This window comes from Mercenaria mercenaria, chromosome 3 (genome assembly GCF_021730395.1).
Source record: "Mercenaria mercenaria strain notata chromosome 3, MADL_Memer_1, whole genome shotgun sequence".
In the NCBI taxonomy this organism is placed as follows: domain Eukaryota; kingdom Metazoa; phylum Mollusca; class Bivalvia; order Venerida; family Veneridae; genus Mercenaria; species Mercenaria mercenaria.
In genome coordinates, this window is record NC_069363.1 from 73623289 (window position 1) to 73640772 (window position 17484).

Here is a 17484-nt window from a genome sequence, read left to right on the forward strand (position 1 = left end):
GTCTTTTTATCAAATCGTCACAGAGAACATTCGCCCCGCCCGGGGATCGAACTCGCGACCCCGCGATCCGTAGACCAACGCTGCCCCTACTGAACTAAGCAGGCGGGCTGATAACATGACTAATTAACATAATAAGACACTGTTTTGACAAGTTAACACCACACTCTGACATGATAACATGAAATTTTAGACATAAGACAGCTGTGGCGTTCCATACGTCTTCCATTAAATTTTTGGAAGAGGGTCACGCAATGAACACGTGTTTGTAATAATTATGAAATCGAACAAGCAATAAAAGAAAATATTTTTAACAGATAGAGAAAACATGTCCGGGTTTTGTCGAGATGGTTTGAGACTCGTAAAAGTCACACAATCGATAAACCGCAATAATCATTGTTAGTTTGTTTCATTTTTCTAGATGTATAAACAGATTTTTTTGTGTTTGCAAGAAGCTTCAATTTTCAACAGATCATCATGAAACTTGAGCAGTATGGATGTCTTGTCAAAGCAGTATAGCTCTCATGATTTTTCGTGGGACATTTCATCTAAACTTGTTAACTATATTTGATTTTAAAGAAAAATGGTCGCTTGCGGGCCTTACTACCTTCTATATAATTATGTTGTTATAATCAAAATAATGATTTTTCTACAAAAATTGTTCAAGTTGTTTCCACCATGTCTTTAACAGCTAATCCTTGATTTAAGAAAAAAAAATCAAACTCAATTGTTAATTAGGTTTCCTCCTATTAGATTTGCTAATGCAGTGGTAGTACGTTAGTGTTTGTTAAAAAGAATGGTCGCCGTGAGCATGGCACGTTTTCTATACTTGTTTGATTTGAAAAAACAGTCTCTATGGGAACAATTAACTAATGAATGATTTAATGGAATATTTTTTCAGAAAAATGAATGTAAATATTCACCTTTCTGTACAATCATAATTTAGGTGATATAGAGGTTGTAAGGGTATGGGAACATTACGAGAAATTTTACCGTATAAAGGACCTGTATATAAATGGAAAAGTACGAAGGGCGGTTGGAAAATAGCCGGACTTTTCATGCAGCTACTTACACATAGCATACATGGTCGAAAACTATATTTTATCGCCTATAAATCGGTCAGTTTAGTTTTGATGAGAAATGCGTATACACGAAGTTTTAAGCATTTAAACAAGGTAGGTGCTACCGCTACCGTGAACTCAACGCTGGAGGGACAGAGATCTGTAATACAAGTAACCTTTATCTTTTGGATTAGGAAAAACCCTTGCCACATTTTTCAAAGGTTACAGAAAGGTGTTTCTAAAGGCTGCATATCCTGTTCATTTTATCTTTTTTGGTTTTCTGGGTTTCACAGTTTAAGTTGGACAGGACAAGCGTAAGAGACAAGTCTAGGTCAGGGAGGCCCACTGAGGCAGTGACCTATACAGTGGCTGTGTATGTTGAGGTTTCGCAGAGTGATATTGCAGGAGGTAGCCAATCAGTTTAGGGGCACGTCAGATTTTACACGCAAAATTTGGTATAAGCAAGATAATTGCTAGGTGGGTGCCGACACAGCATATAGAAGACCTAACGGCATCTAGGGTACCCGTAGCATAAGAACATTTGAGGCGTTTTAGCTGTTATATTATGCTGGTTCATTTTGCTGAACCTGAAACAGAAGCCAAGTCAAAGCAGTGGAAACTAGCTGGTTTCCCAACAGCTGTATTTCTTTGTTGGTAATGTTATGCTGGTTGCTTTTGTGGGCTTTCGTGTAATAATACTGGCTCGTTTCATGCGTTTCATGCCAAAATGTCATACTTTGACTGCTAGATACTGTTCAGAAGTAATTTTGAAAAGAGCTCAAATAAAAACTGAAAACGATCTGTCCGAGATTAGCCCAGACATGACAATGCCCCCTCTCATACTGCCTCATATACAGTAGCACTTATCAACTCCTACAAATAGCAGTTGTTGCCCTACCTTCCGTACAGCCCTGACTGTAACTTATATTTGTTTCCAAAACTCAAAAAAAAAGGCTCGCTGGAAACAAATATGAAAGTAGGGCGGCTTTGATTTCAGCTGAGAATCGGTACCTTATCAGTAGGTCTACTTCATGGTTTGCAAAAATAAAATACAAAAGCTCCCACGAAAATGTCAAAAGTGTATAAATGTAGGATGGGAATACGTTGAAAAAGAATTAAAAAAAAAATTGAAAAATATTGAACAATTTATGAAAACGAGCAAAACGTTCGCCCCTCGTATTTCGCTGGCAAGTTATTATTACGAATAAAATTCGGCTTTCGTGGATTATGCAAGGTCGGACTTGCACGCCTCGTGGAATCCGATCTGGCAAAAATCCGCTCAAGCCGAATACAGCATCCCAGATCGAGCTACTGTTATAATAACCCTATTGTATCACATACAAGATTATAGATAGATCAAATAAGCATATCATGCGAATTTCGTAAAATCATGCATACTGGGGAGAGGCCATAGTAAGTAAATTTTGATAATTGTATTTTTTTCAAATTTGACCGTCGATTCAAAAATCTAACATCTTGATTTTCGAATACCATCAACAATAATTTCAAACCAAATGTACCGGGTATATGTAATAGAATGACCCATTGAACATTTTGACCCTTAACCTAAAGTACAGTGTTCGAGCTTGTACCTGAACATTCCGAAACATATAATAGGACTGTAGTGAAAATAACGTTACTCGTATATGCTGTGTTTATATAATGCTAGCTTTAGTTTAGTTTTCCCAACATATACGGATAAATTTTAAAGTTGTGAAATATGGGCTTTGATATAACAAACAAAGGACTTTGTATGAAGATGTAACTATCAACTCGGCTTTTACTAATATTTTGCGCCCACGTTGTTCTGTGACTGAAATTCTGTTGAAAAGGGCCTTAAACGTCAATAAAAACAATTAATTTACTGAATCATTATGACTGATTCTTTTTCAGTTAATGGTAGTACTATAGTTTATTATTTACATCTACTTTCATTTAAGTGAATGCAAGAAGCAGTTCACCGGTATTAAGAGGGGGCTTGGGACTGTACCAGTAGGCTTTTGTTTAATCAGTTCATGCGATTACTTCGGTATTGATGAGGCATACAAAAAATTTTCGTTTTAATATTAATCATTCTCTTGTACTTTCAGCTAAACAATGACTGCTTTGAATGTGTTACAGATATACATTTTCCATTTCGAATCCAATTATTACTTGATATTGGACTACACGAGTAAACTTAATGTGTATATAAATCGTTTTCTTTCCTCAATGCAGTCCGAATCCAATATTAAACAAATTCCACGTGGAAAACACAGTACTGAGCCCTAAAATCAAAATTACAGTACTGCTAATACAAATGAGTTACGTTATAACTGCAAGAGTGTCTATCAAAGAACAGGCCTGAAATCTCCCGCTACAACATTCAGTCTGGTGGAGTTTGTTGAAGCTTTAAGTTGTCAAAATGCAAAGGTAGGATTTACACTTACTAAAAATGATTTTCGTAATTAGTTTAGACAGTATTCTATTACTCTTAAGAATATAACAATTTCAAGAACATATATCTACAAAGAATATCTAACAACAAGTTCTGACAGCATTATATCTATCATTCCATACAGCAATATAAGCAAAAGGAACGAAAACATAAAATTGTAAGCTATGTTTTCTTTCATTGAATAGTTTCAAAAGTAAATGAAATTAACAGACATGCATGGTCGTCACAAAATTATCACGAATGATTTTTAAATATAGGAGTGACTCTCTGTTGGCCCTTCTGCTGACCTGTCTTCTAATCGGAGTGGTCACCCCCTCACCTCGTTATTCCCTTTCCCGCCTCAATCCCACCTGCCTTTTCGTATACCATTCAACACAAAATAAGGTAAATTGCAGTCGCCAGATACAAGAGCCATGGACGGATCTTCACCATTGTACGAAGATTTTGTAATTTTGTCATTTTCATGAAAATTTCAGCACTGTAGGTTTTTTTTCTTCTTTTTTGTTTTTGTTGTTTTGTTGTTTTTTGGGGTTTTTTTGCTGACGAATCCCGAGGCACTATATGGTACCAACGTAACCCTCCAAATTGACGTCCTCTGGACAAATATTCTATATATGCATACCTTTGCATATGCAGCATGATGTGACACCGTACCTGTTTTACAGTTCGAGAACAACTTCAATAGTTTACTGCAGATGTTGTCTTTCATAGCTTGAATCGATAACTATATTTTCACGTACCTTGACGTTGTGCCACTGTCTATTTTTGTGCTTTTCAGCTTACCTCTCGTAACACCGGCCATATCAATGTCTCTTCACATATAGTCCATCAAACATTGGTATTTGAACAGGTTCCTCCATTATATGATATTTGTAATCACTGATATTTATGTTTCAGTTCTGTTTTTTTTTTCAGGCAAGATTCTGTTTAAAGGAACATTCTACTGACGTTACATTATACATCTGTGAACCAACAGAATGACATAGATCTAATATGATCAGTAGTTCGCTTCTTGTATTCCATATAAAATACATAAAATCATTTGATTTGCTTATTTGCAGGTATCAATTTTGCATTTCTTTAAATGTCTTATTATTGATTTAAAATATAATTCATTCAGGATAAATGATTTATTTCATCAAAATGGTTTGGCACCAGTATATATTTTGTACTATTAAGAATATCAAATGGCGTCCAAAGACAGACATTGTAAGACTTTAGTGTGATTATCTGCTATTATATTTTGCTCGTTGTAATTCAGATATAGTAAATGTATTGACATAATTTTAAAGATGGGTAATTAAATCTGAGCAACACTTTATGACATTTTTCAGTGTTCACATATTCTGTTAGAGATTTATTTAAGGAGCATTAAAAGCTATTATATAGTGTTAGATCACTATTTGAAATGTATGTTTCATTACTTTTTATGAAATTTTGAAATTATCTCCTTTGAAAATGAAAATACTTAAAAAGTTGACCAAATCTTTTAATTTCAATATATTTTCCAGTTTTACATATGCATTTGGTAAATATTGGGATATTTCAATTACCTGAAACAAAAAGCAAGTTTTAAAACAGTTTGTAGCTTCAGAATTAATATATTTTCAACCAAGATAGACAAAGGGACGTAATAATAATTTTATGAATTAGTATTTTTAATTGATTTTGGCAAAATACGTACTTGTCAATGCACATATTTGACAACGTTAATAAGTAATACTTATATTCATATTATTCCTTAGGCAAAATGTGTTTATTAAAGTTAACTTGCGCTAAAATTGGTTGGGCAACCAGGACAGGAAAATCAAACTTTAAAAATACTTGTAACTGAAAATCTGATTTGTATTAAAAACTCGGTGTACACAAATTGGTGTAAATATCAGTTGATTAAGTTTTGAACAAATAAGTTAATTGATTAAAATCTGATTAACAACCTTTAATAGATTGTCGTGCGTAGTTTTACATACCCAGCCATGCGGGTTTACATAACAAAGATTATATTATATTTTCCATCTGTACCTTGTACGCTAATATGCAAAGTGTATCTGTAACTTGAGGTTATGGGTAGTAGGAATACTATACCCGTAAGTTTCCAGTATTATCTTACTATATTTATTAATTTTGATTTATTACAAAAAAAAATCATTCGAATGTAGTATTAACTAACATTGAATTTGCAGTAAAATATATAATGATAATTTTTATGCATAAACGTTTAAGAAAACTGTTTCACAAAAATTAATAATTTTGTCGGTAACTGTGCATTAAAGTCAGCATTTGAATTACACTTATTTCCTCATTTTTTATCTAATATTATTTCTAAAATGTATCTTTAAGCATATATTTGAATAGTTTTAATGGTTAGGCATCGGATTTTTTATAAGGCAGACCCAGATTATTATCTAAAATCTGAAACAAGTCAATTTTAGATTGTTATAAGATTTAATTTTACTTTGATGTCTTCTTAAATTAAGGTGGAATGCGCCTAATTTGAAGTTGTTAGGTTTCTGTTATGAAATTTTGTTTAATATAAAATTCAGCATATTCCTCATAGAATGCGTAGTTTACTTGTTTGATATTTCTGTAACTTTTTTCTCTACAAACCTTCAAACACGACTATTGACGTCCATTTTTGATGAACCATGATTTCACGTCCGTCCGTCAGACTGTTTTCTTAAATCGTTCTGTTCAGTCAACAAGTATCGATTTGCTTGTTTCTCATCATATTTTCATTTAAAAACGTCTTTGAAATGGTGTATAATTTGTGGAGATCATTTTAACGTTGAAGCCGATATTTACGTTAAAGTGGCGTCAGAGCGACAAATATATGACGTTTAGTTTTGAATAAAAAGTTTGCGTTAATCTTGTCTCATGTAAAACCCAAACGATGCAATTTCACAAAAGACTAACGTGATCATGAAAACTTCATTTTCTGTCGATTGAAGGAATAAAATTCAGGGAACATTTAAAGTTGTGTGTATGTACTGCATAATAGCATGCAATTCTCTCTAACGGAAATTGATACCACATTTTAGCTCGACTGAAGAATAACGAGAGCTATTCTACTTGCCCGTGTATCGTCGTTGCCGTTGGTTAAAGGTTTGTGTGCAAAATCAAATATTAGGTGCCATTGCATACATATGATTGAAACTTCACATAAGGCTTCCTAATTGTTAAACCTACTGCAATAGTCATGCAAAAATAGGTATGTTGAATTTGATGCAACTTATATCCTATTTTCAGCTTAAAAAGGTGGTTAAAGTTTTTCATGCAACTAACTTTCAAGCTGTATTTCAAGAACAAATTAATTGAAACTTCAAAAAACCGTCTTTGTTATCAGGCCTACTGACACAGCCTTGTAAGATAACTTTCGATAAAAAAAAATATTAAAATCATGCCCCATTTAACCCGCCGTGACGCAAATCACCAGAGCTTAGCAAATGCGACTTCCTTGTCATAGGACAAGTTTCAAATTGATTCAATGGCTGTTTCACTGTAAATTTTAGGTGCATTTGTCTCCAATAATTTTCTATTCGGACTTTCTATATTTTTTAATTTGTTTGGCATTTGTAATGTTCCTTTTGTTTCTTCAAATATGATAAAATAAGGCACTGCCACAATCGGGAATCGATCCGACATAACATTTGAAAAGAACTGTCTAATGACAGCACGGAAGGACACATTTTTTAATTCGATTTAAATATCTCTTTCGGTATACCGCACGTTACCGTAGAGGGATCGATCCTGATTTTCGTCGCTAAGCGTAGGATCGATTCCCTATCATTTTTAAAGGTATATTTTGGAATTAAAACAACACTGCCTGTAATGTATTGTATTACAGGTAATTCCAGCCTCTTGGAATGGCGTTATCTCCGGAGAGGTATTTTTATTTATATGAACTGTGTTCACGAGGTGCTTTTATTCACAAGTGCACACTACATGTATATATACCATATATCCATATTTGTACTGTTGTTCAAGACGTGCCGGGAGTACACATTTTTTAGTTCGATAGTATATGTCTCATTCGGTATATCGCATGTACCGTAGAGGGATCGATAGGATCGATTTCCTAATAAACACAAATCTCGCTAGCAACCAATACATGCAAAAGACTAAGAATAACAAAATCTTTGGTGTAATTTATAAAAATTTATTATTTCCTTTCGTCTGGTGATATATATTTTTTCGGCGTAGCTGTATAACATGGATTTTGACCTACCTTCTATAGTAATCGGGATACGGATCAAGTAGGAGCTGAAAAGATAAACCATTTACTACTTAGCCTTAATTGATTTAATATCAGAAGGCACATAATAAAGAGATGATATTTAGTAGTTTTGTTACAAAAAAACTAAAATGATTTATTCTAATTTTAAAGTCTTAGTTATTTATCACCGCAAGTGAAATCGAAAGTAAATTTCTTTCTCCGTTGCGTACCTTGCTTAAAGATGAATGAGTATAACGGCTGGTTGTAACCGTAGAAACAGTGTACCCGGTTTCGCAACATACGCGGTTTCACACACCCGGCAAATTCATGTGACAATTAAAATAATGAGTACATTAACAACAGCTCTTATTAGCAGTGATCTTCCAGAATACAAAAACATTCTTGCCAGCAATATATATATATCACATGATCACATGGATCAAAAGAATTACCGACATATTTGTATGCATTTGAACGCAATGATGTGTGTTAAAACATCAATAGATAGCTTAATACTGGTGCATTGATCAAAATGAACAAAATAATTATGATCAATAGGGATTCATTATGACGGTTTAAAGGTTGCATACATTGATAATATCTCTATGCTTAATTAGTTTATGGCTTTTATAGAATACATGTTGAGTGTACTAAAATTCAAATTTTTTATGTTTTTTTCAGGTGAAATCATGCTAATGTGGTCACCAACATTTCTAATATTAATGTGGGTTGTTCCAATCTTCTCCATGTCGAAAGAGTAGAAATGTTTGATATCAAAATATTGACTTTCTCAATTTGAGCAAAATGGTACACAATCTTGATCATGACGTTTTTTAAATGAATTTTAGGCTCCCCAATTATAGTTCATATCAAAAGCTCCCGAAGTCTATCAAAATTCAATGGTAAAGTAAGTTACTCTACTTTCGAACATTGAAAAGCAATACTGTACTTACCTTTGTCTTTAATAAAAGTTCAATTCCAAATAGCCAATGAGTCTATTAAGGCTAGTGAAAAAATTAGGTGTAACGAAATTGACTGCTCATTTATTAAGCTTTAACCAAACCATACAAAAATGTTTTTCTTCTCAAAAATTATTAAATGATTTTTATGTAAACAAACCCATACACCATGTTTACCATCAAATTTTTCACACCTATCAAAGAATGTCACTAAATTCAGTTGAATATTGATTGCTTTATTTTTTAATGTATGACCCCAAGAAAAACCATTTATTTTCATTGTGTAAACAGTATAAGTTTTAAATAATGTTTGATACCGAAATTATTCACTGCAATTAACTTTGTTTGCAACATTTAAATTAAAATCTCTTTGTTGGTTTAGGTAGTTGACTGTAACGAATTCAACAAAATAGAGTATCACTAATTGTTTTTTCAGATTTAATTCGTTGTTTAAGGAAAGCAAATGATCGTGCAGTCCCCACCAGAAATATGTTGGAATTAGAGATTTGCTTAAAATACATTACAAGAGTCTTCCTAGTCAGGACTCCTAACAAGTAGAATTTAACCACTGCTTGAAAAGTTGTATATACTTTGACGACAATGATTTTGGTTTTACAAATTTAACTTTTTTGTAATTCTCAATTGTGATATAACATTTACATTTGTGATATATCAAGTTGTGTAAACCCATGTATCACAATTGACGAACAATAATATAAACAACTTGCTAAAAATCAAACAGAATAACGTTTCTTGATGCCGTTAAATAATTCAACAGGACCTGTCATGCATTTAATTAACTACATTTCATGCATTACTAAATTGCTATCAGGGCATCACAACAACTTACAAAGATAACTGTCAGTTAATCTGAGGAAATGCAGTGCATATTGTATATTGAATACAAAGGATTTAACAATGGTAGTCATATTTCCTGCCAGAATAATTTTGTAAATCGGAACCATAATTTTCTTCACATTTGATCAAGACTAATAAATATATGGCTATTCAGTTTATTGAATCAATCAAGTTTGTCCCCCCTTTGATTTATTATGCGTAGTACATCTCTACAGTGTACTTTAAATTTATTTGTATTTGATCTCGTATTTCTTACCTTAACAATGCATTTAGCTCTGGAGTCATTCTCTCTATTCAAAGTTATTGCTTCAAACCATACATGATCAGAACAGCATCCAGGTTAGTCCCATTTTGGCTTGATAGCAGCTGACGCTATCTATGGGACAAGTGGGCTATCCGATTTTAGTCAAGAAATGGAGCTTCGACATGTTTGTGTTCACTAAGCGCTTAACACAAGTTAGATCATTAGAAGTATTTTTGAAATTTGAATTACTTACCCTGGCTGCACAACCAAGATTTCGTTTCATATTGCTGTAATATACCAATAGTTATCAAATACAGGTGCACAACTAGATATTAGTTTGAAATAAAAAAGAAATATCGTTTCTAAACACTTTCATAATAAAGGATGTGGGGTTGTTAATTACAAATGTTATCATACTGTATATTGTCCAGGGGCAGTAACAACATTAGGTTGTCTAACCGTAAATTTCGTCATTACTTAACTTTGAAACCAACGCATTCAAAATTTATGTTTTTTTTCTCTATAAACACAAATGTGATCATTTCTAGTAAAATTAACCTCAACACGTGTGTGTGCCTGCAAAGATTTTACTTCTATCACCTATCAAAGAATTAAGTTCTAGTTATAAATCTCTACCTTAAGTATGTGATTGCGTTTCTTTTTTTTTAATGTTTTGAATCACTCTGGCAATGAAATACGTGCAAAGTAGTACGCGAATGTAGTTATTGAATGAAAAGTGATATTTATCATACATATGTTTTTTACCGAGCTATTATTAACACGTGCAAATGTTCACACAAATTTTGCATTTTAACTGTAAGATATCTTTCTTAACTGGTCTCGGACTTTTCATGTAATTGCAGACTAAAGAAGAATGTCACAACGTAAAGAAAGGTACGGTCGACTAACTGTTCTCTTGTCAGGGTGTGTAACGAAATTGAGCAGACGCTTGGTGTTGAAATGCGTGAAAGATTCGTCACCCGGAGACCACGAACCATATCCGTGGGAAGTTAAGCATTTCTTGAAGTACAACAGAGGAAAGATCTTGCGCTCAGATCATGGATCTCGCAAAAGGGATAAGATGTTTAATCGCAGCGGAAATGGATATATCAACATTGAGGACTGGGATCTCCCGCTCTGCTGTTTCGTCTTACAAGAAATCTGTCAACTTCCGTCAAATATAGCTGAAGACATCAAATATGTAAGAAAAGTCCGCAACCAGTTGTGTCATGCTCCAAGTCCAGAACTGCCTGACCACAGATACGAAAAACATATAGGCAAACTTAGTCAAATACTTCAGACAGGACTGGCGTTTATTGATGACACTGATTTGAAAGAAGAAATGATGAACGAGTTTGACCTCTGCCAGACAAGGCTGTTTAGATTAGACGTGGACATGTGTACAGATATGAATAAGGATGTGGACTTAGGCGAAATCAAGACAAGTCTTGATCAAGACGATAAAGGTGTTCAGTTTATCGTGAGTGAGTGAGTGAGTGAATGAGTGAGTGAGTATTTTCAAATGTTAGTTTCACTGGTACACAGCTTCACCCTTATCCAGACAAGAATGAATTATATGTAATCGGAAAATCACAGTAAAATATACTTCAAATGCATATTACTCCACGAACATAAAACTAAACACCCACCCTATATACATATTTCGATTTTTCTGAAACAAACAAAAACAGTCTTTGTAACACACTCACAGCTTTCGTATTTGAGATTATCCTTAATAAACATCAATTTTTACGAATTCGTATTTCAGTATAATTAGAATTCATCGGTATTGCTTTAATTTAAAATATTTGAGGTCTCTGGTAAGCACTTTCAAGTAACATACTGTGTATTTCAGAAGAATTAATTGCTGTTACAAGACGAGACATGGTAATACTAGCGAATCAGGCAGTCCCAGGTTAGTACTTTTGATAATCATTGTTTTGTTGGGTTTAGAGAGTGAATGTTAAGTATCATGCACACAGCTTATTTCTTATGGCGACGCAAAGTTGGGCACATTTCCAGACTATCCTCTACAAGAAGATTCAAGAAGTCTGTTCATGGGAGGTAATTAGATGTGTAACACTCCCCACGCCTTCTAGCTCCGAACGACGTTTTATAATATAGATACGCTAAATCCATCCAATGATCCCGACAATATAGCAACACCAAAACGAAGTACTGAGAGAATTTAAAGAAGCGGCACGCGGCAAAATTAGGACTGTTCATGTGATATTTGATAAAGTCTGTAAGAAAATCATTAGTAGGCATATAATGCAAGCAATTAGAATAATAACAAGCTCTGTTTGAATGGGCTGTTAGCCAGTTTAGTAGCTTCTTCGGTTACTATTTGATATCCCAAGATATATATGGAGGTCTATTCCTGTTAGCGACTATATCAAATAACTTGTAACTTTTAAGAGACGATGATTAACTCCTGTAGATCGTTCCTTTTCAGACGCTGCTGTTGAACTCGTTCTGACGGGATGCACGGACGACAACCGAAATAATATATCTGAGCTCCTTGTCAGTCTGTTTAATAAAAACTTAAAGAACACAGATATTTTCAATGAGCTGTCACAGGAGCATCTGAAAAGCATTCGAGAAGCCGTTTCTGCTGCAGTTACCTCACTTATGTCTGATGGAAAAGAAATAATATCTGCAAAGAAGAAATGCGTCAGCCTTACAATAAGGTGTGACTCATTTGTCGCCCTTGCATCTTTATTGAAAGAATGTGTCACGGGGGAAATGACGCAGAAATTTGACGCAGTGGCAATGGCATTACGGAAAGCTTACAGTCATTGTGAGCTATGTGTTGTAATTTATGAGTATGAATTCTGGAAATGCATTATGGAGACAGGTGAATAACGTTACTAACGTACATGGACATTTATTCCGTTTTTTTTTTATTTTGTTTTTTTTTTACATTTTTATATAAACGGGAAATTGAGGTATTGAGGTACCTAGAAGAGATTTTATTATATAGAGATTATACAGATTTTACGCATCAGCAAAAATAGTTATCTCGATGGTAAAAAGACATATTAGATTACTTAAATACCTTATATAAACGAACATTTAAATCATCTTTAAGAAAAACAAGTCAGATTTTGAACGGGTTGATTTAGCAACTCATTCAAGATTTTAACATGAAAATTGTATATCATATTATATTTCTTGCTTGAGAGAGGTATTGGAGGCATTAAATTACGAGGTCTGCATTACTTTAGAATATCGAACCCACGAAATGTATTGCTTGGTCAATATTGTTTATTCAGAATAATTAGGGTATATTATATTGCTGAAATACCGTAATTTCGTTTTAGAGCATTTAAAATACTTGACTAAGAAACTGATATGTATACAAGAAATACACAGACGCCTAATTGCGATCAGGAACGTAATTGGCGGAAATCAATATAGTTTGAGAGCATTTCAGACAGAAGGTAGGAATTTTCATTATTGAGGAAGTTACAAGCAGTTATTCTTTCGAATTGTAAAAACATACTCGTAATTGTAGCAGTATTAACTGTGTTACGAAAGATTCTCTATTCACTGGGAAACTTCTGTAACCTTGTGTATAGGAAATATTGTACCAATTATTTGCAGATACTTCAGATGAGACAGATAGCGACACTAGTGAATCAAGAAGTATTGGTCATGGTTATGAAGAACACAAAGAAATAAAATCAAGCACAATTAGTGATCAAGAACAGCGGAGTCGGTCTCTTTCCGTTGATGAATCGGCAACAAAAAGTAAACTGGGTCTAAACTTAGTGGATACGTATGTTGAAAATGAATGTTCCAACGAAGAAATCAAGAATCAGGTTGAACAACAAGAATATGAGATTACTGAAAAATGCAAATTGCATACAACCAAATTAGTAGAATGCTTTTGTAGTCGCCACGACGTGCTTTGTTGCACAATTTGTGTTGTATCTGAGCATTTAAAGTGTGGGGAAAATGTTATATACATTCCTAACGAAGTTCGTGGCACCGACGTGACTGACAGTCCAGAGCTAAAAATGGTAACAAATAAATTCAAAGCTCTTACTGAAAGAACAACTAACAGTCAAACTCGTGTAAAATTGAATAGAGAAGCCATCGATGCTTACCAAGGTGATGCAAAATCATATATAAACCAGTTACAGAAAGAAATGAATGAACGCTTTGAACAGATGAAGTGTGAAATTGACGAAAAATTGAACGACTTCAGGAGAGAGGACACTGAAAATATGGAAGCTCTGGACTCATACTGTTCCTCTGTCTTAACAATATTAGCAAGAGAAGCAAATGAAATCGATGAAGCTGAGAAAAGCAGGAATGTGTGCCAACTGTATACAGCTATGAAGAAACAAAAGATGAACGCGTTCAAGCTTGAGCAACAGGTGAAAGAAATCGAAAACAGAAATGAAATAAATCGATATGGATTTCAGCCAGATTCTAAACTTGTTGATTTATTACAAGGAAAACTGGCAGGTATAGGTCGCATTATAAAACGGGAAGCCAAGACATACAAAGTAAGGCATGTAACCAATATTGACATAACTGCACAAGAAGACAATGACTCTAGCACATGTTGTATTTCGGGAATAGCAGTTCTGTCTGATGAGCATTTAGTAGCCAGTGATTCCGAAAATAAACTAATAAAACTAGTATGCATCAAGGAAAGCAAAGTTAAATCGTCCGTTTTGCTAATCTCCTCTACAGCAGATTTAACTGCAATTAATGAAAAAGAAATCGTCGTTGCACTTCCAGGTGTGAACACTTTGCAGTTTGTGACATTATCAGATGAAATAAAATTGAAGGTCGATCGAAGAATTTCAGTAGATCAAGCATGTCACGGCGTTGCTTATCATGATAACAAGTTGATCGTTTCCTTTATCCCTAAAACGTACTTGCGACCGAGCACAGTGCAAATTCTAGATATGTCGGGAAAAACACTGAAGTTCATATATCGAACGTGGATTGGAAGTCCAGGTTACCTTACCATCAATAGTTCAACAAACATCCTGTACATGTCGGACTGGTATAATGCAACCGTGACTAACTTGTCTCTGGACGGCGACTTAAACGCAGTGTTTTTAAACAAGGACATGGGAAAGCCAAGTGGTATTATTCATGACTCAGAAGGTTATGTGTATGTATGTGGTCGTAAAACTAACAACATCATGCAGTTGTCTGCTGACTGTAAACAAGTTCAGATACTAGAAGGACTTGGGGCTAATGTGCTTGAACCTGTTAGCTTAGCTTTCAACAAGGCTGACCAAAGGATGTATGTTGGAATGAATAGAAGTAAGGTCATCAAGGCATTCTATCTGATATGATAAGTTCACATAATAAGACATGTCCAAATCATGACAGCTTGGCTTGGTTTGACTATTATTATCATCAGGCTCATTTCTTACAAATAAAATGGCATAAAATTATTATCAGTGTATATAGTCCAAGTTTCAGTGCTGAACTTTTTGAAATTATTTCAAAGGTCAAGAAACGGCCTATGTAATTTTTATTAATGTTTTTCGAAACATTGATATAATGTGTCTGAAGAAAGAAAGAAAACTACAGTGCATAATTCGAGATTCTGCATTTTTATGGACAAAACTCTGCCGTCGGATTCAATTTTTAAAATTGCCGTTTTTTATTTTCATTTTCAAATGTTGTTGGACCTTTGCTATGAATTTTGACTTCGACTAAAGTGTTAATAATGTAACATAAAAGTTTTCCTCTGAGTGACTTTGATTCAAATGTTTATGTGGTCACATAACTATATATATTTATAAGTTATCACGTTGTTTCTTTATGTTGTATGTTAGAACTCTGTAAATAATGAAATATATTGTAAATATATTCAGCCCTGCCTCGGAGCCCAGTGGTAGAGCGTCCGCTTCGAGTGCGGGAGGTCGTGGGTTAGATCCCCAGCCGCGTCATACCAAAGACGTAAAAAAATGATACTAGTAGCTTCTTCGCTTGGCGCTCAGCATTAAGAGGCTAGTGCTAGGACTGGTCAGCCCGGTGTCAGTATAATGTGACTGGGTGGGGTATCTGAATGGGGTATCATGCCACGTGTCTACGGCGTGATATTCCAGTGAGGCAGCATTATAAAGCTGGGCATCACTGCTACAAGTAGACGCCGTCGTTTATATGACTGAAAAACTGTTGAAAAAGACGTTAAACCCGAACACACACTCTTGCAAATTGAAAGAAATGAAGCATCTACCTGTTTACCCATAATTCAGGGTATGTAACTCTTTTCTACAGATTTAGTTGAAAGGCACTAGAATCCAGATCGTTCGAAAATAAACAAAAAAAGTTTTTTAAGATATCCGGAAATTAATGCTGTATTTCTTAAGAAAGCTTTGAAACTTAATTTCTGACAGACTGTATGTTAAGGAAACACATGAAAACTAATTTTTACTAAGCTTGTCTATAGGTTAATTGCCTCGGTTATAAATATCTTAACCTCATTGAACACTTAATTCTCTATAGCAGTATTGGTAACGACAGCGGAAAGCGGCCCAGGTTCGATTCCCGACGCGGTCATCTTTTTTTCTTAATATGGCAATTTGAAAATAGTTTAGGAACAAAAACTAATATTCTTATGTTCACAATATGACCAAACTTCAATTAGAAAGAAAGATCATTTTTAGCCAAAGTCTGAAGGTCAGTGCCTTTAAACAGGATAAATTTTTGAGAACAAATTATAACATTTGGAAAAAATACCAGACTAAGTAAGATTTCGACACAGCGAACTCTTATACTTGCGAGTTCTGAAATGAAAAATTGGCGATACTGGATGAATATCTAAATAAACTGTTAATACCCACCAACGCTAGTATATATTATATTAAAAAGCCAAATGTTTCCAAATATATAAAAGTCCCTGTAAGTTATATTGGTCATTTTTCGATTTTTCATTTACTGACGCTTGGCGCTATGCCATATGCTTTCAAAGAGCTTCATTTTTTGTACTATCGTGATAATAAGATAAACAATGATTTTATTTATTGTGAAGCAAAAAATAAACATTTATGATATCTTTTGCTTCTGTTTATCGATTAATTCCTGTTACGATTTTGTCTTCCAGTGGATATCGTATTTATAACCACTGAGACTGGAAGACCGATTGGTTAAGGCCAGTGGCTTTGAATCACTTGCCTCACGTAGAGACATCTATCCAGCTGGCTTTCGGAAGGTTGGTGCACACTCATGTCTAAAAATGCTCGTAAGGGTACCTGGGGTCTTCAGTCGCAATCAAAAGCTGAGGAAATCGCCATATGAACTATGATTTTGTCGATGTGACATTTAACCCAACAACAGTGAGAGGAGCTGGAAATAGTTTTGGGTATCATAGCTCACGTTCCTAGTCTTTGGCACATCTAATGTGTCTTGTGATTTTCGGTTTCTAACTGGTCTGTTTAATACACATTTATCGGCTAGAGACTGATCATGTAGAACCTTGTATGTGTGGGTCAGAATTTGTACCGTATCCTGTTTAGGTATTCCCGGATAACCAATGGAATGGACTTTCTACAGTACGGATAGAATATGACTGCAGTGGAAAGTCCTACTGGTAATACCAGCTGCTGTGTTCTGAACATGTTGCGATTTGTCCAGTTGCGTAATTACAGCAGTCTAAAGGTGAGATAACTTCGTGACTACGCAGTTGTACTTTTCGAGCCTGTTTGCTGTTCCATATCCTTTATTTTAGTGATGAA

General features: G+C 34.4%; 1 protein-coding gene across 1 annotated transcript; it reads left to right on the forward strand.

The window, feature by feature from the left end:
- The first annotated feature begins 5479 nt into the window (after positions 1-5479).
- Positions 5480-15554, forward strand: LOC123525686 (uncharacterized). The gene is made up of 5 exons (XM_045304828.2): positions 5480-5582; positions 10633-11235; positions 11625-11684; positions 12225-12626; positions 13376-15554. Exons 2-5 carry the CDS (start codon positions 10644-10646, stop codon positions 15091-15093), a joined length of 2772 nt encoding a protein of 923 aa, XP_045160763.2. The 5' UTR covers positions 5480-5582; positions 10633-10643; the 3' UTR covers positions 15094-15554.
- Positions 15555-17484: the final 1930 nt, after the last annotated feature.

What these genes read in the sequence shown, in the direction of transcription:
- LOC123525686 (XM_045304828.2), top strand. Translation starts at nt 10,644, where the DNA reads ATGTCACAACGTAAAGAAAGGTACGGTCGACTAACTGTTCTCTTGTCA. An exon ending in AGCGAATCAGGCAGTCCCAG is followed by an intron (nt 11,685 to 12,224) that starts GTTAGTACTTTT and finishes GTTCCTTTTCAG; the next exon opens with ACGCTGCTGTTGAACTCGTT. An exon ending in GAAATGCATTATGGAGACAG is followed by an intron (nt 12,627 to 13,375) that starts GTGAATAACGTT and finishes AATTATTTGCAG; the next exon opens with ATACTTCAGATGAGACAGAT.